Below are 19,510 nucleotides of genomic sequence, written 5' to 3' on the forward strand. Positions count from 1 at the left end.
AGTTTTTTTTTTTGGGCTGCAGTGTGCGTGAGCTCTTAAGATACAGGATTGTAAATGGATAAATATTTGAGGCAGAGACCTTTTATATGATAACCGCATAGTGCAACGGTGTTCAGTCTGTGGTTCTCATAACAGCGGAAGCCAATCATGTCAAGGTTAAAAGTACTATAAATATTTAAAGGAACCTGAAAGGATGCAGATGTGGGCAGTGCTGCTGCTGAGGTGGGTCAGAGGTAATCTGAAGTCTGACAGTTGCCTGTCAGCTGCCTACTTTACAAGTAACAGTTGTTTCTGGCAGCCCAGCTAATGTGCTAGGGTCAGATAAGCCAAGTGCAAATTATATGTAAAAGGTTCAGCTTAAATTGCATTATTATTATGTAAATAAATGATTTTGATGACAAGCAACATTTTTAAATACATTTTGACTTGATATACAAGCGATGTCTTGATATATAAGTAACGTCATGTCACAACTGAGTATAAAAGAGAAGAGAGGAGCCTCTAAGTGTAGCAATACAGTTACATTTAATGAAGGTACAACATTTAGAAACTCACATGGTTGACGATTAAAACAGGCACATCTAAGTATGCAAGAATCTGGGGTAAAGATGTCCACATAGACCATCGTCCTCACCGCCATTGACGTCGTCCCTTCCACACTGCGCTACATGAGCGCTTCAAGCCTCGCTTTCAGAACGCTCTACTGCAGAACAGTTTTCCCGGTCATGATTGCAGACAGCTGTACCCCGGATGCCTGCATACTTAGATGTGCCTCTTTTAATCATCAACCATGTGAGTTGCTAAATGTTGTACCTTCATTAAATGTAACCATATTGGATAGAGGCACCTCTCTTAGGCCTCGTACAAACACGACCGAACATGTCCGCTGAAACAGGTCCGCGGACATGTCCGACCGTGTGTAGGGCCTAGCGGACAGTTTTCCGGCCGAGCGGACAGGTTTCCAGCGGACAAAAGTTTCTTAGCATGCTAAGAAACTTGTCCGTCGGACATGTCCGATGGTTAGTATGACTCATCGGACATGTCCGCTGGTTATGACGTATAACCAGCGGCCCAAAATCCGACGCATGCGTGGAAGCATTGAACTTTCGTGTCAGAGAACGTTGGTGTCTTCTACGTCACCACGTTCTCTGTCCGCGGGGATTTTGGTCTGATGGTGTGTACACACATCAGACCAAAACCTCCCAGCAGACATGTCCGATGAAAACGGTCCGCGGACCGTTTTCATCGGACATGTTCGCCCGTGTGTACAAGGCCTTATACTCTGGAGCTCCTGCTGGATTTTGCATCTAATCCGCTTGTGGAGGCTTCCATTTGTGGATGAACATTTTATGGTTACACAACCTGGTCACATTGCTATAATCTTTTTATATGGACTATAAACTGAAGGACTTGTGAACAAATGGTTGTGGAACAAATCATTTGAGTTTCCATTATTTCTAATGGGGAAATTCGTTTCGATATACAAGTGCTTTGGATTACAAGCATATTTCTGGAACGAATTATGCTCACAATCCAAGGTTTTACTATATATATATATATATATATATATATATATATATATATATATACACACACATACATATACATATACATACATATACACACACATACACACACATCTCAGATCTAAATAACTTAGGGTGTCACTACACAGACATCTTTTGGTGAGTGCTATAATTGATTCAAGCACTGCCTAGGACTATTGGACTGTATAGAGGCCAACACATGAGCAATTGTAACTATTGTCAATGGCTGGAAAAAATCAACAAATTACAGAATGTGTGTCTGGGGCTGCTGGGTAAGAGCTTTTAACAATAGTCATATAGAACTCTGAATTATGTTTGTTTTTTTTTTAAATAGAACATCCACTCTTTTCCAACGTGTTTGAAAATTTCTCTCACTGAGTAAGATAATTTCCAATAATCCAATGAAAAACAGACAATAGCATCTATGTGCAAATGACACCCCAAAGTCAGCTGAATCTGTCAAGAAACATCAATAGATTACAGCCGGTGTGGTGGTATTGACAAGACAGGCAGATGCCCCACCTCAAGCTAACCTCTGTACAAGTTCTCCAAAATCAGCCAGTCAGAAGTACTTCATGAAAAGTACTTCATCAAGCAAAACCTCCGATAAGAAATGGGTTTGCAACTGCTGGTACTATGACTTTTCTAAGAACAACCAGGAACCTGAACCATAAAACACAAACAAAGATCTGCTGGCCAAAAGATTAGAAGTGTCTGTCAATTCCAGATAGTTACACGAGAGCATATTCACAGATTTCATCTTTTTTTTTTCCGCAGGATATGTGCAAAGAAGCTTGTGCATGTTAAACATAGGTCAAATGTTTTGTAGATTGGACTGGTTGCTAATAAATATAAAAAAAAATTACCATCTGTGGGTAATTTTGGAGAAATGATGGGTAAAAAAATAAAAATGATGCGCCCACGACATAGTTAGGACCCGTTACAGTGCTTGGGTAGGCTAGAATATGTGACAATAAGAGATGACAGCAATACAGTACAGCACATTTTACAATAAAGTAACAATCATTCTTTTCTGGCATAGGTCCTCTTGTCCTAAGCAAATTAAGAACCTGTTAGAAAAATGTGCGAAACACCAAAAAATTATTTATACATTGTTTTAAAATTATAAATAAAAATACCAGTTGTAACTGAAATGAGGAAAAATATATGTTGCTCGAATTAAAATGATAAAACATGCAGCATATCTGCAGAGGGCCTGCTGAGAACAGATTTCATTAACTTCATTAAAAGAACAAAAACATACATTTGCAGATCTGTTGACATGCTCTAAAAAAGGTAAGGAATGTTTTTTTCTAATCTTAAATTTGGTGCAAAACAAAGGAAAAAGGGTGATTTTGATATTTAAGGCTGAATAAAAGTGCTTCTCAATACCACTAAGGTATTATGTTTCCTTTACAGTAGTACAAGTCAAGGGGGAGAAAAAAAACAAAACATCTTTGCTTCTGGAAAATCGTATTTTAAAACGTATTACCCTGAGGAAGGTGTAATAAAATGTGAACAAAAAAAATCTGATTTTGGTTAAGTGGAATTATTTACAATAACTGTGAGCCCACTATTCCAAACTAAAATAAGGACATGATAAAAACATATCTTTGTAGTTGGAACCGCAATCTGCAACGTCTTGTCAGAAGAAGCCTGAGAATGCCGATAAGGTTCGTGGGTCTTAGAAGTATAGCCATGTAGAATTTTAAGATATGATTAGACAGTACACTTTTGGTGATATTCCGTTTTTTTTTTTTTTCTGTAGACGCTTTTACAAAAAGAAAATCAATTGCCTATAGAAATCAGCTAATATAACCACAGGGTCATCACATAATGTAGGGAAGAAAAGAACAATAAAACAAACATTTTAGAAACCTTGTAATGTCACAATGGTGGGGTAGAACCAAGAGATCTCAAGCAGGCCAAAGACAATTAATTATAAAACAATCCTTGAAAAAATGTATTTAGCCAAAAAGGTCTTTTAAATCATTGCTAGCCGAACTGCTATTTTTCATTGTGGTTGCTGGCTGCGTAAAGCCTTGAGGATTAAAAAATGGATTCGATTGGACGCCAAAGCCAGTTTGTCCAGTCATGCTTGTCTGTGTCACTGTGCCACTCATATTTTGAGAACTTTGTGGGGGTGCAAATTGATTGAGCCAGGGATTCGGTTGCGACATCTGGTTGAGACTCACTTTGGGTTTTTGTGGGCCAAACAAATTGTCCAATGGTAACATGACAGCAGAAGGCTTGCTCATTGAGTTCTGCTGCAGCACACCGGGAGGGCTGCTTATTGTACTGAAGTTCTGCATGCTATTTGGGGTTGACATCGGAGCCATTTTGTTCATTCCCATGGGAACTGTGCCAGTGAAGAAGTTCTGATTAGGAGTTACAGACCCCATGTTCCCAAATCCAGAAGGCTGGAACCCTGTGTTTGAGTTAGGACCATTTTGGACATTTCGGTTTAAGCTCATGTTATCAACAGGTGCTGGGTATGCAATACTTCCTGGCATGTTACTGAGAGAAGGAAAGCCACTCGTGGCTGGTTTAGCATTGACGCTTGACCGACTGTTGATAGAGGTCATGTTCTCCATCAGTGTCTTTGTAAGGTCCTTGGTCTAAAAAAAAAAATCAAGCGCAAATTCAGCTCTAAAGCTTTAGATAAAAACAATCTACACAAACATACATATGCTAGACCTATAAACAATCGGTGAATAATTTTATTCTCCTAAATATATTCATGAAATTTGTCCAATCTGCAGAAAATCATATTCATGAATTATAGTTGTCTGAAGACAAACTGTGAAGTGAGCACTCCGCAATGTGTCCTATAAACAAAGCAGGTTTCCTTTCTATGCCCTACTTGGATTTCAGACTAGTCAGTGCTCAGTAAGAATATCGCCCTGCTAAGCCCAGCTTTAGACTTTCCATTTCCATCCAGCAAGACTGCACATCCTTCCTTACCTGTTTTACTGGAGCAGCTGCTGTCATTGCAGTGGGTTTCAGAGGATGCTGGCTTTTCATCTTCTGGACTTGCTCCTGCTCTTTTGCAAGCTTTTGCTTCTCTTCAAGTGTAAGTGATACCTTATAAAAAAAAAAAAAAAAAAAAACATGTGTCACTCAAAGTAGCAATTAAACCTCTTCCTATGAAGTGAAAATCCAAATAGACAAACATAATATTCTGGTTATAAAGAAAACCCGGGCAAAGGGTGACAATGATCAACCAAGCTTTAATGTACATATATCACAATTTCGACAGCTGTCTATAGTATCCCTATTATACTATAAGGAGTTAAAATTGAGTGCAGATGATTTTCCACATGCAGAAGACATTTTATTTGTCATTATATATTTTGGTGTGTAGGCATGTTCCATCCAGATCAGCGGGGAAGTGAAGCAAGAAAACAGGTGGGAACAATAGGGAAAAACGCAGCAAAAACTATATGAAAAGGGCAAAGGAAAGTTAAAGGATAAGTTTGCCTTTAAAAAAAATAAAATAATAAATGCACATCTTTTTGCAGGTAAAAACAAATTTGCATTTATTCTTATTTTACCTTGGAGCCTGCAAAGCATTGCATCTGTGATCAGCAGTTTGCAGGTGCCATGTAGGACTCCAGCAGGGTTGTCAGTGTATCGGTTTGCTCATACCTGCTCTTTCTTTGCTAAAAATATATATAATGTTTGGGTGTTCCAAGTAATTTTCTAGCAAAAAAATACAGATTTTAACTTGTAAACCACAAGTGTCAAAAAAAGGGATTTTTAATAACAGCTTACCTGTAAAATCCTTTTCTTGTAGTACATCACGGGACACAGAGCAGCATAGCCATTACATATGGGTTATATAGTGCACCTTCAGGTGATGGACACTGGCACTCTCCGACAGGAAGTTCCCTCCCTATATAACCCCCACCCATAGTGGGAGTACCTCAGTTTTGTAGCAAGCAATATGCATCCCAAAATTCCCCAAAAGAGGGGTGGGAGCTCTGTGTCCCGTGATGTACTACAAGAAAAGGATTTTACAGGTAAGCTGTTATTAAAAATCCCTTTTTCTTTATCGTACATCACGGGACACAGAGCAGCATAGCCATTACATATGGGATGTCCCCAAGCAATGCAAATGAGGGGAGGGAAAACAACCATGCACAGAAAAAAACAGCGGGTGCCATAGGACAAGAGGATCTTATACTGCGGCCTGCAGAACCGCCTGCCCGAAGGCTGAATCAGCGTTCCTCCTAACGTCCATTTGATAAAATTTAGCGAACGTATGAACCGACGACCAGGTCGCTGCCTTGCAGACTTGGGCCATGGAGACCTGGTGATACGCTGCCCAAGAGGCGCTCACGGCTCTTGTGGAATGAGCCTTGATCGACAAGGGCGGGCTCTTACCTTTCAGGCCGTAGGCCTGTACAATCACTTGTCTAATCCACCTGGAAATGGTGGCTTTAGACGCTGCCTGACCTTTTTTAGGTCCCTCCGGCAGAATAAATAAAACTTCAGTCTTGCGAATCTGGGCTGTGGCCTTTAGATAAATCTTAACAGCCCTAACCACATCTAAGGAATGTAGGAGTCTCTCCTTAGAAGAAGGTTCAGGAAAAAAGGACGGAAGAATTAAGTCCTGATTCAAATGAAAGCTAGATACCACCTTTGGTAGGAAGGACGGATGTGGTCGAAGAACAACCCTGTCCTTATGTACAATCAAGTACGGTGTCTTGCATGACAAGGCTGCCAGTTCTGATACCCTTCTGGCGGAAGCCATAGCGACCAAAAAAACTAGTTTCCTAGTCAACAAGACCAGCGGGATTTCAGACAGCAGTTCAAAGGGCTGGCTTTGCAAAGCCGAGAGAACCAAGTTTAGATCCCAAGGATATAGGGGAGTTTTAATCGGAGGGTTAATCCGAATGACCCCCTGCAAAAAAGACTTCATTAAGGAGTGAGAGGCCAGAGGTCTCTGAAAGAAAATGGATAGGGCCGAGACCTGTCCTTTGACTGTGCTAATAGCCAGTCCCTTTTCTACTCCTAATTGTAGGAATTCCAGGATTCTCCCAATGACATACTTGCGGGGATGCCATCTCTTAGCCTCACACCATGTAATGTAAGCCTTCCACACCCTATAGTATATAAGCCTAGAGACTGGCTTTCTTGCATTAATCAGGGTGGGAATGACCCGGCCAGAGAGGCCCCTGTTTCTAAGAATTAGGGATTCAGCCGCCAGGCCGTCAAATTTAGGGCCTGTAAGGCAGGATGGAAGAACGGTCCTTGTGAGAGGAGGTCCGGCCTTAACGGGAGGACCCAAGGTTCTTCCACTGCCATCCTTATTATTAAGGAGTACCAAGGCCTCCGGGGCCACGCGGGGGCTACTAGAATCGTTGGTTTGTGCTCCACCTGAATTCTGAGAAGAAGACGGGGTAGCATCCGTAACGGAGGGAAGGCGTAGATCAGTGCAAACTGATGCCAAGGACATACTAGGGCGTCCGTCCCGTAGGCCAATGGATCCCTTGTCCGTGACACGAACCTGGTCAATTTCGTATTGAATCTGGAGGCCATTATGTCCACCTCCGGGACTCCCCATCTTTGGCAGATGGCCTGAAATACCTCGGGATGGAGGGACCATTCTCCCGGAGACATCTGATGGCGGCTGAGGAAATCCGCCTGCCAATTGTCCACCCCGGGGATAAACACTGCTGAGATGCAGGGAACATGGGACTCTGCCCAAGCAAAGATCCGGTCCACCTCCTTCTGGGCTGCTTGACTTCTGGTGCCGCCCTGGTGGTTTATGTAGGCCACAGCCGTGGCGTTGTCGGACTGTATCCTCACAGGGGAGTCCTGTAATACATCTGTCCATGCAACTAGAGCTAACCGGATTGCTCGTATCTCCAGAACATTTATCGACAGGATCGATTCTGCTCTTGACCACTTCCCTTGCTGGGTCAATCCGTCCAGGACTGCGCCCCACCCCAAAAGACTCGCGTCTGTAGTCACAATCCTCCATGAAACTGGACAGAACGACCTTCCCTTCAAAAGGTTCTGTGGGACCAGCCACCAGCACAGACTCTGACGGGCTGCCTGGGACAGGGATATGGGAAGATCAAAGGCCTGGATTCTCTTGTCCCAAGCTGCGAGAATTGCTTTCTGCAATTTTCGGGAGTGGATCTGGGCGTAGGGCACTGCCTCGAAGGTGGCCACTAGCTTGCCCAAGAGGCGCATACACAGGCGAACTGTTGGCCTTGCGCGGCTTAGAACCACCTGGATCAATTCCTTTATAGAATCCACCTTGGACTGGGGAAGAAAGACCTTCTGCTGCATAGTATCTAGAATTAACCCAAGATACTCCAACCTTCTTGTGGGCTGCAAGGCCGACTTGTCCTGATTTAGAACCCAACCCAGGGATTCTAGATAATTTACCACTAAGCAAACTGCCTGTTTTAGGCTGGCTACTGAAAGATCGACGACTAATAGATCGTCTAGATAAGCCATAACCAGGATCCCCTGGGATCTTAGGTTGGCCAACACCGGGGCCAAGATTTTGGTGAAGACCCGGGGAGCCGTGGCTAGCCCGAAGGGCAAGGCCGTGAACTGAAAATGCCGATGGCCTAAGGCAAACCGGAGGTACCTGAAATGGCCGGGGTAGATTGGCACGTGCAGGTATGCATCCTTGATGTCGATGGATGCGAGAAATTCTTTTCCCTGTAGGGCGGCCATCACTGAACGAATGGACTCCATACGGAAGGAGCAAACCCTTAAATAACGGTTCAGGGTTTTTAGATCCAATATTGGTCTTACATCGCCGTTGGGCTTTGGGACTATAAATAGATTTGAATAAAATCCTTGTCCGCGCTCCTGAGATGGTACTTCCATAATCACTTGTTGATCTAAGAGGCGATCTAGGGCTGCTAGAAGCGAGACCCTTTTCTTTGGATCGCTTGGGAGCCTGGACTCCTGGAAGTGAGGAGGGGGAAACCCCAAAAACTCCAGCTTGTATCCCTGAGCCACTGAGGACAGAACCCATTCGTCGGAGATTCTGGCCTCCCAAAGCTCCGAGAAAAAGCGGAGTCTTCCCCCCACCCGAGAGAGTGGGGGCGTCCCTTCACAGATTCGCTTTAGGGGCAGCTTTAACTGGTTTGCGAAACCACGGTTTCTTGATACCTGAAGCTTGCCCTTGCGGTCTGTTTGCGGGTGAACGGCCAGCAGGCCGTCGATACTGCCGGGAGGGTGAGGGACCTGGACCTGGAGAGTTTGGGCGCTTAAAGGTTGGCCCTCGAAACCTCTTTTTAACAGGCAGGAGAGTGCTCTTGCCACTGGAAATCTTCTGGATATACTTGTCCAGATCATCTCCAAACAACCTCTCCCCCTGGAACGAAAACCCAGTTAAGAGTTTCTTACAGGGAGTCTCTGCCGACCAATTTTTTAGCCATAAAAGTCTTCTCATGTGAACCAGGAATAAGGATAACCGAGAAGCTTGCTGGATGGAATCCTTAATGGCATCTACGGCAAAGCATAATGCCCTAGGCAGATCAGCCAAGTCCTGTGCCTGTTGCGCCGGAAGGTCTCTTAGAACCTGTTTGGCCTGGTCCTTCAATGCCTGGCATACTCCAATGGCGGCTACCGCTGGTTGCACTACAGCCCCTGCGGTGGCAAAGGAAGATTTTAGCAGAGTTTCAAGCCTTTTATCGACAGGATCCTTAAACATGTGAATGTTGTCTACCGGACACGTCAAGGACTTATTGACACATGAAATGGCTGCGTCCACAGTAGGGACAGTCCATTTTTTTGAAAACCCTTCTTCTAAAGGATATAAAACTGAAAACCTCTTAGGAGGAAGAAAGATCCTATCTGGTTTGGCCCAATCCTGAAAGATTAGGTCCCTCAGCAAGGGATGGACCGGAAAAACCGCACTGGTTTGGGGAGCTTTTAAGGAACCAAGGGAGGATACGGTAGCCTGAGGTTCAGGCAAGGGTAATTTAAATGCCGTCCGCACCATGTCCGCTAAGGACTGTATCCATAGTCTCTCTGCCTGAGAGGCTGAGAACGGTTCCTCTATTGTGGATTCTTCCGAACCCTGTTCCAGGGGGTCATCCCCCTGCTCCGCCAAGAAATCAATTTCTTCTTGGGAAAGGACCTCCTCATCTGGAGAGTCGACCCTAGGGGAAGGGGACCTAGTCCGTTTCTTCCCGGGAAATGATGCGGCTAATAAAGCAGTCATCCTTTGCTCAAATCCGCCTAAGGTGGCGGCTAACATCTCCTCCGTAACAAAGGAGGGAGTTGGTTGGGTAGGGCCAGCCGTAGCACCTAGCAACCCCAAAGGCTCAACTGGGCTAACGACCTCTGGTCTGTCCGGGGAGGAAGGCACTGCAGAGGTCTGGCCAAGATCCTCCGAACCTGATGGGGAACCCTTCTGCTTTTTTGTAGCCTTAGCATTTTTGGAGCTTCCCGCGCCCTTAGGAGCCATCTATACAAACCCAAGGTACTCCGCTAAACACCACTGACTGTTTTAATCAGCAGAGACACAAAAACACCTCTTTGAAAGTGTCAAAAAAATTAATAGGTTAGGGTGCTGTTAGATTATTAAACTTCCCATAACCTAATAAAGATGGACAATACAACGCCCCAAGGGCTTGCAACTCACACAAAATGAGCTAAGTAAAGCCACCTTTATGCTGATCTGGGATAGAGCCGTGGGTAGCAAGGCTCAGACTGCTGCAAGTACACCGGCCTTTTAAACAAGAAACGAGCCGCAGGCTCTTTAAGAAAAACGTGTACTTCACCAGATCCACCACCGGGTGTCACTCTCCCTTTGCAAGGTACTGCTCTCACGCAGTTAACCTGCCGCTGCTCCGTGTCCCACGGCGACCCAGATCGACTGCCAGCCTAATATAGGCTCTCAGAGCAGGAAGAGGGACCGCCCCGAAAAAACTCCGCCTCCTCACGCAGCGTCGCCGCGTCTATTTACACCGTGCGCACGCGCGCGCCCGTTCCGGACGCTGCTGGAGGAGCAGAGACACACGTGGGCTGCAGGGGAGTGAGACGCCCGAACAGGCTTACGGGGGAGCTATGTAGCTGCGCGGATGGTAAGACCTCCATGCTACACAAGTGACCCCCCCTAGCGCAATAGCAGCTCTTATTGTAAACCTTATGGTATGCAGCCGTCTACCAGAACCAGCCAGGGGAAACATTAATGGGTACATAGAAACCATCCTGTCATTCAGACTTTGTGGAATGAGGCGCCCATGCACAGAGGCATAAAGCGGGCTAAACCCAGAGTCCCCTGTGGGGGCCTGCTGACAAACCAAGTTCCGCAGGCCCCCTCTTACCTTCTCCACGCCGCAGGGTATTGCCAACTGCAAGAGGCCCAATCTTCCCCCTAAAACGTGGGTAACGTCATAGACCTTCAGGTACCGGGGTCCAGATTAGGAACACCACACTCCTGGACCTATATAGCACTGCTGGCAACAGGAATTACTTGGTTGCAGGAAACCAGTCCTGGAACCCAGAGTCCAGCTCTCGCAAAGGAGAAGCGTTATAGGCAAAACCCCCTCCAGGACCTGGGGGCCCGGGTACCGTCCACTTTGTCTATGAAGCACCTTGGACGGATCCGGTCAGCTTGCCCTGGTCCAGAGGACAACTATAGGCAGAGCTCTTCAATGCACCAACACCTAAGACACTGGCGAAAAAACTGAGGTACTCCCACTATGGGTGGGGGTTATATAGGGAGGGAACTACCTGTCGGAGAGTGCCAGTGTCCATCACCTGAAGGTGCACTATATAACCCATATGTAATGGCTATGCTGCTCTGTGTCCCGTGATGTACGATAAAGAAAATAGGCTTGGTGCTTAAAGAGGAAGTAAACCCTCTTTTTTTCTGCAAAAAAAAACCTGCAAGAGAAAGGCATAATGAGCTAGCATGCATAGCATTCAGAATGACTTATCCGAGACCGAAGCCCTCGAAGAGCTCCTCGTTCCCATCTGCCGCCATGTAGCCTAATGGTCTCTTCCGTGTATTGCAGCTCCGGTTCTGTGACTGGCCGGAGCTGCGATGAGGTCACTCCCGCGCAAGCGCGGGACCGGCATGATCCTAGTCATAAAACCGGGAGGCTCAGTGCGCATGCGCCGTAGACATCGGTGCAGAGTTTTCTGCAAATATCTCCTTAACCATGTAGGTTAAAGAGATATTTCTTGCACCTACCTTAATCTAGGTTTACCTGTAGGTGCAAGTTGTCAGAGTGGGTTTACAACCAGTGGTTGAACTGAACAGGAATTTCATTTTCTCATGATTGGATAATTGAAGCAGATATTTACACAGTTTAGTGCTCATGTTGAGGGGCGTTTTTTTCATATGCTGTGTTTTCTATTTGAATGTGAAAAAAAACGTGAAATAAAAAAAAAGGCTGCATTTGACTTGCTTTGCCTGAAGATCAAATGCACCAAAATAGAACATGCTGCGTCCAAAGAAACGCAGCACAAAGTAGAACATAGTCACTCCCATTCACATTCATTTTGCACATGGAAACAGACAAACAAAAAGCTAATTCTTCAGAACAAATAAATTAGGAATCTGCAACAAAGTTTGTTAAAACCCCTGCATGGATGATCTCCCAGAGGGGAATGTTTTTTTTCTAAACAAAAGTGGAGTTATTCTTTAAAAACTCATTTAGTAAGAGCCGGTTCACACTGGGGCGACTTGGGATCCGACTTGAAGTCGCCTCAAGTCGTCCCAAGTCGCACTGTCGAGAAAAACAATGCAAGTGAATGGGAGCGGTTTTAATACACACGACTCGAGTTGCTCCGTTTTCAAAAGAAGTTCTTGTACTACTTTAATCTGACTTGTAGGCGATTTGTACCCATTGATTTCAATGGAAGTCGCCTCCAAGTCTGATCCAAGTCTGATCACTGTCTTAACTGAAGCGACTTTCCAGGAAGATAACATACATTTCTCAGGAAAACCTCTCCCTCCCCCTCCCTCGAGCTGATTGTTGTTTGATTGGCCACTGGAAAGTCTACTGTCCTGGAGACGACTTCAAGTCGTGTTGTAAATTGCCCCAGATCGCCCGGTGGTTCATGCTCAGGTTGTGTCGGAGTCGCCTCTGAAAGTCGCGCTGGAAGTCGTGTCGCCCTAGTGTGAACCGACTCTAAATCAGCCCATATAAGTCAGGCTTCCAACATCCAAGCCCGATTGTGCAGATTTGAACCAAGGCCTCAATCTTCAGAAACATATCTGTTTACCGAGTTATAATATATAAAATATTTTTGTGCTTCTCATTTATGAAGAATCTACTGAAAATGGTGAATTGTGATAGCTTATCAAATTACCAGGCTATTTCTACATAGACAACACATGACTAGTTATCTTCAGCAAAAGAAAACAGTTGGTGTTCCCCTACCTTTTTATTGTTTTTATTTTGGTATATATTCATAGAGTACCTACCTTGTTGGGCTGCTTTGGGACATGGCCGTTTTCTTGTCTTTCATTTGCACCACTAAGGAAATCTTGCCCCATGTCAAATGTTTTATCAGCCTGTAGAAAAATAAATAGATCAGCACCTACGTAGGAACTTTTGAAATATGCCCAACTATATCATTATTTTGTTTCTATATCTTATATGATATGCTGGTAAAAGGAATTAAACAGAACTATCCCAGAGAAATGCTCTTTTAATATTCTAGCTTTAGAGAACTATTTACAAGTTATATTTTGTTGGTATAAAATTAATTCCTAAATAAGTCCCAAATTATTGACCACCTTGGTTCTGTGGCTGTGCCCCAAAGTTGGCAGACTCTGGATTAGGGTTTGTTTTCTTGTACATACAGCCGTAACTTATACAAAGACCTTATTGAGGCCCTTTAAACAAACCGATTAGTAGAGGGTGAGGTTAAGCGCCAGAGAGAGAGGGACCTTCCCCTCTTCTTTCCTCTTATCTTCCAAGTTTTCCCCTATACCCAAACACTTAGATCCAATGGGTCTTTCAATGGTTTTTCTATCGGCCCCTCTGTTCACTCCACTATTTTTTCCTTCCGCCCCCTACCCTATAGCTAATGCAGATACAAGTACACTACTATACTGAAGTTACCAAAGAAGTAATCAAAACATCTGGTCTATTTTAAATCTGATATCAAAATTAAGATCAATATATGCCAGAGCTTTCTATTATTTTAACATTACTGAATAATCTATTCAACACTGTTAATTTTGTACATTCAGTAAAAGAAAGTCAAGAGCTATCTAAGCACCTTGTATTAGATACAAGGACCTTTTATTGATACTGTACTTACCTATTATATATATGGAATATATATATATATATATATATATATATATATATATATATATATATATATATATATATATATATACATATATATATATATATACATACACACACACACACATACACATACACACACACATTACTATGCATTTGCAAAACTTTAATAAAAAAAACACTTTGAACAAAAAATATACAGATTTATCATTTCAAAAAGTTCTATACAATTTTTGTTCTGAAAAACGAGGACGGAGCATATTTTTTTTAAATGCTTAGATGCATCTTACACAATTCCTGCCACATAACTTACTTTTAATGCATGTGTGAAGATTTGTATAGCAATCTTAATAGGCAGGTTGTCTTAAAGTAAAAGTCCAGTCAAAAGCTAACTAAGCTTAAACCTACTCCCACCCCTATTCTAAAGCCCTATGATAACTACCCTGTAAAGGAAAGATGTGTATACTTAAAGGGTAAGTTCACCTTTTCAGAAAATTTGTAAGGTGAACTTACACTGGACTCCCTTTTCATCCCCCCCGGTCCCCAAGTTCCGCGATCACCCGCTGTGAGACATCAGGTAGCCACTTCACCGGTCCAGGGATTTGAAATCCCTGCGGCTTAATCTGCTAAACATACCTCATAAATAAGGCATTCTAATTGGTCAAATCAGGACCCGCCTAGCGCATAGTGTGAGCGCTGGAGAAGAGGAGAGAAAGCTGTAAGGATTTCCAATCTCTGGACCTGTAAAGTGGTGACCTGATGTGTCACAGCGGGCGATTGCGGGACTCCAGGTCAGTGGGACTGAGGGGGATGGAGAGGGGGTCCAGTGTACGTTCAGGGAGGGACAGAGGACATTGGATGCCTCAAAGTAAGTCTATGGGTGACATCACTACTCAGGCTCTGCAGCTGCTCTCTCCTCTCCAGCCAGCTGCTGGGGGGGGGGGGGGGGTTACTGGACCGGACAGCACTTGAATTAGGCAAGTATACACATTTTTTTCTTTACAGAGTAGTAAGCATAGGGCTTAGAATGAGGGCGAGAGTAGGTTTAAGCTTAGTTGGCTTTTGATCGGACTTCTACATTAACAAATGGCTTGGCGAAGAACCATAATTCATAAGGAGCACATCTTGCCAACTAAATGAATGCCATTGAGTTGCATACATACCCTGACTGCTCTCTGCCTCTGCCTCTGCCACTTCTGTTTTCACCTGCACAATGTTAATCAGGCATTCAAGCTCTATATCAGTGGTCTCCAAACTGTGGCCCTTTGGTTGCTTTTATCTGGCCCTTGGGACATTATTTCCTTCACTGACACAAATAATGGGGCACAATTCCTCCCAATGACACAAACGATAAGGTCCAACGACACCAATGATGGAACACAATTCCTCTCAATGGTACCAATGATGGGGCACAATTCCTCTCAATGACACCAATAATGGGGCACAATTCCCTCTCAATGACACCAATGATGGGGCACGATTCCTCTCAATAAAACCAATGATGGGGCACAATTCCTCTCAATGACGGGGCACGATTCCTCTCAATGACGGGGCACGATTCCTACCAACGACACAAACAATGGGGTACAATTCCTACCAATGACACTAACAATGGGGCACAATTCCTACCAATGACACCAACAATGGGCATAATTCCTACCAATGACACCAACAATGGGCATAATTCCTACCAATGACACCACCAATGGGGCACAATTCTTACCAATGATGGGACACAATTCCTACCAATGACACCAAAGATAGGGCATTGTTTATTCAAACTAATGCTGCCCCCACTAAAGTTTGAAAGCAAGTAAAAAATCCCTTTGTTTAGAAAGTTTGGAGACCCCTGCCCTATATTATTTATCACTGTGGAATGGACCAATCACATTTAACCGTTTTCTACTTTCACAGAGTAACTATAAAAACAAGGGGCCAGATCCACAAATATCCTGTGTAACTTAAATCTTCCGATTTAAGTTACACCGCCGCAAAATTTCTACCCAAGTGCCCGATCCACAAAGCACTTACCTTCAAATTTGCGGCGGTGTAACGTAAATGTGTCCGGCACAAGGCGTGCCGAATCTAATGGGGCGAGTCCCATTTAAATTAGGCGCGCTCCCGCGCCGGACGTACTGCGCATGCTCCGTCGGGTAACTTACCCGACGTGCATTGCGCTAACAGACGTCGCTCCGACGTCATTTGCTTAGACGTTAACGTAAATGGCGTCCAGCGCCATTCACGGACGTCTTCCGCAAACGACGTAGAGTTTAAAATTTCGACGCGGGAACGATGGCCATACTTAATAGGGCTTAGTCAAATAGGACTTAGCCCTATTTTTACACGGCGTAACTCAACGTAAACGACGTAGATTTAGCGCGACGGGCCCGTCAGAACGTTCGAGGATCGCCGTAAGTGTTCATTTGCATATTCTAGGCCGGCCGCAATGGCCTCGCCACCTAGCGGCCGGCCTAGAATTGCATCCTTAACCACTTAAGCCCCGGACCATATTGCTGCCTAAAGACCCAAGGGGTTTTTACAGTTCGGGACTGCGTCGCTTTAACAGACAATTGCGCGGTCGTGCGACGTGGCTCCCAAACAAAATTGGCGTCCTTTTTTTCCCACAAATAGAGCTTTCTTTTGGTGGTATTTGATCACCTCTGCGGTTTTTATTTTTTGCGCTATAAACAAAAATAGAGCGACAATTTTGAAAAAAATGCAATATTTTTTACTTTTTGCTGTAATAAATATCCCCCAAAAACATATATAAAAATCCTCAGTTTAGGCCGATACGTATTCTTCTACCTATTTTTGGTAAAAAAAAATCGCAATAATCGTTTATCGGTTGGTTTGCGCAAAATTTATAGCGTTTACAAAATAGGGGATAGTTTTTTTGCATTTTTATTTATTTTATTTTTTTTACTACTAATGGCGGCGATCAGCGATTTTTTTCGTGACTGCGACATTATGGCGGACACTTCGGACAATTTTGACACATTTTTGGGACAATTGTCATTTTCACAGCAAAAAATGCATTTAAATTGCATTCTTTATTGTGAAAATGACAGTTGCAGTTTGGGAGTTAACCACAGGGGGCGCTGTAGGAGTTAGGGTTTACTTTGTGTGTGTTTACTAGTGTAGGGGGGTGTGGCTGTAGGAATGACGTCATCGATCGTGTCTTCCCTATAAAAGGAATGACGCGATCGATGCGCCGACACAGTGAAGCACGCGGAAGCCGCGTGTACACGCGGCTCTCCCCGTTCTTCAGCTCCGGGGAGCGATCGCGACGGCGCAGCTAAAAACAAATAGCCGCGCCGTCGTCCCGGATCGCTCCCCGAGCGGACCCGACCTCCGCATGTACCGGGGGGGGGGTCCCGATCGGACCCCCCACCCACGTCTAGCAGAGGACGTACAGGTACGTACATGTGCCTGTCCGTGCCATTCTGCTGACGTATATGTACATGAGGAGGTCGGGAAGTGGTTAAGATCCGACAGTGTAATTCAATTACACATGTCGGATCTTCTGCCTATCTATGGTAAACTGATTCTGTGGATCAATTCCATAGATAGAAACAGGGATACGCCGGCGTATCCCTTTTGTGGATAACCCCCAAGATGAATAAAAATGATCTCACAAAAATATTCCAACTGTATTTTTTTTAACTAACATGGTAGCAACTACCAAAATGAACATCTAGGGAGAAGGGAGCTTTATGGCAAACACAAGTAAAATGCAATTTTCTAAAAACAAAATTTGGTTATTACCTGATTGTTGGTCTTATTAGTTTGTTGCTCTGATGTCATATTTAACTGACTTGAGATATCCATAGATCTAGAACAGAAAGAATACATTGTTTACAAGCTTCTCTAACACTGGGCAAAGCACAGATTCACTTTAAGTTTAGATTGAATTGTAAACCACGGATCATGGGAATACATTGACATGCGATACTGTACTTACTAATATTCATTTTGTATTTTTCCGTTTCTATAATCAAAATTATTGAAAAGGAAATAGTTTTTGCTTGGTATACTTAACTGCACAATTTTTGTGAGTAGAATGCAAACGCACAAAACGACACTAATGCCCATAAATAGTCTGATCACTTTTAAGGCCTTTCATTAATGACAAAATTTAAAAATAAATACAGCACTTTAGCACCAGGGCCTCACAGTGTAAATCTAGCTCCCCACTCCACCATTTATTTTATTGGACAGTTAGTCACAATGAGCCCCAATAGTGCTTTGGAAATCTCAATGATCAAAGATGACAAATTTGCTGTACAGCCCAATCATCGGGTGCATTAAGGTGACATCTGTAGGTGAACTAATGGAAAGTGTTTAAAGGAACACTAAAGGTTGGTTTTTTATTATATTAATTGATTGCTGTAAGCTAGAGCATTTAAATATCACTTACCTCGTTTTTCCTTTTGACCTCCAAAATACAGTAATCCAGGTATGAAAATGCCATTTCCTGTCTCTCCTCTTCTTGCTTTCCACCAGCATCTGAGCCGTTTTGCATGGTGGAAAGCAGAATGTGCTCACCCCCTCCCTATGACTACAGCCCTGCCTGAAGATGCTCTCTTATCCCTCACAGGCATGGAGGCTAAGCCTAATGGGAACTGTAGTTCCCATTAGGCCGTGATGTAGCAAGAATGAATGCGCACCGCAAACCAGGAAGTCAGTGAGAATAACGATTCAGGAATGATGGAGGTGAATAAAACAGCTCGATTTCAACAGGTATCAAACTAGTTATAATGCAAAACATTACCTTTTACTTTATCAGCTACTGTCAGACTTTAATTTAAGAGGAACATATTTTTGTCTTTACAACCCCTTTAAGGTAACATCTACTTACTTCTGTTGTTCTTGCATAACATGAAGCTGCTCCAGCTTGGTTTTATGCTCTGCCTCTAGCTTGCCCAACATCTCTTTAACCACAGCCATAAATGAATTGAACTGCAACGGAAGGTAAAGGCTGTAAATTATTAAAAGCATAAACAATCACTCTCATCGTGGTCTCTGTACCTTTCTACCAAGGGCTGTTTACATTGCAGAATCACCCAGTCTAACTGGGAAATACAAGACAGTAGTTTTGCCTAAAGACTCTGCTGACATGTGTCCCATAATGCACAGGACTAGCAGACCACATGTCCTATACTAGTGATGGCGAACCTTGTCACCCCAGATGTTCTGGAACTACATTTCCCATGATGGTCAACTACACTGCAGAGTGCATGAGCATCATGGGAAATGTAGTTCCAAAACATCTGGGGTGCCAAGGTTTCGCCATCACTGTCCTACACTAAGTAATAGGTTATGTGATTGGAACCAGGGCTCTTTAGTATTCTTTTATTACAAGAAAATAGTAACATTTTAGGTACATTAAACCAAGTCTGCAACGACTGACTGTTTTTCTAAAGCCAAATGCTGCCATAAAATGACAATTGGCGAACAAGTATGTTGTGCTTAAATGAAATAAACAGTAAATAAATAATATAAAACGAGTCCAAAAGTCACAAACGTGACACAATAGTGAAAGTTCGAATGTTGTGTCACCAACTTCCTTCACCTTGTGCGAACACCACCAAAAAAATTAGGATGTGTCCTTACAAAAGAGCATTGACCACCTATTACGGGGGGTGAACATAGGCTTGTATATTTGGAATCACTCCACGTCAGTAAAGAGATCCACTCAACAGAAACTTC

The 19,510-nt window shown here is 43.6% G+C and overlaps 1 protein-coding gene across 2 annotated transcripts in view; it reads right to left on the minus strand.

Annotated features, from left to right (window-relative positions):
- Positions 1-1,855: 1,855 nt before the first annotated feature.
- The window catches only part of SCYL2 (SCY1 like pseudokinase 2), a 72,606-nt gene continuing 54,951 nt past the window's right edge, over positions 1,856-19,510 (minus strand). For both annotated transcript variants that reach the window (XM_040344329.1, XM_040344330.1), the window contains 5 exons: positions 18,660-18,760; positions 17,567-17,633; positions 12,967-13,056; positions 4,512-4,631; positions 1,856-4,165 (listed from right to left, as the gene is read on the minus strand). In XM_040344329.1, the coding sequence (XP_040200263.1) occupies positions 3,515-4,165; positions 4,512-4,631; positions 12,967-13,056; positions 17,567-17,633; positions 18,660-18,760 (1,029 nt within the window). In that variant the 3' untranslated portion in view covers positions 1,856-3,514. The remainder of the gene's footprint in view (positions 4,166-4,511; positions 4,632-12,966; positions 13,057-17,566; positions 17,634-18,659; positions 18,761-19,510) is intronic.

Source organism: Rana temporaria, chromosome 3 (assembly GCF_905171775.1).
Source record: "Rana temporaria chromosome 3, aRanTem1.1, whole genome shotgun sequence".
NCBI classification, from domain to species: Eukaryota; Metazoa; Chordata; class Amphibia; order Anura; family Ranidae; genus Rana; species Rana temporaria.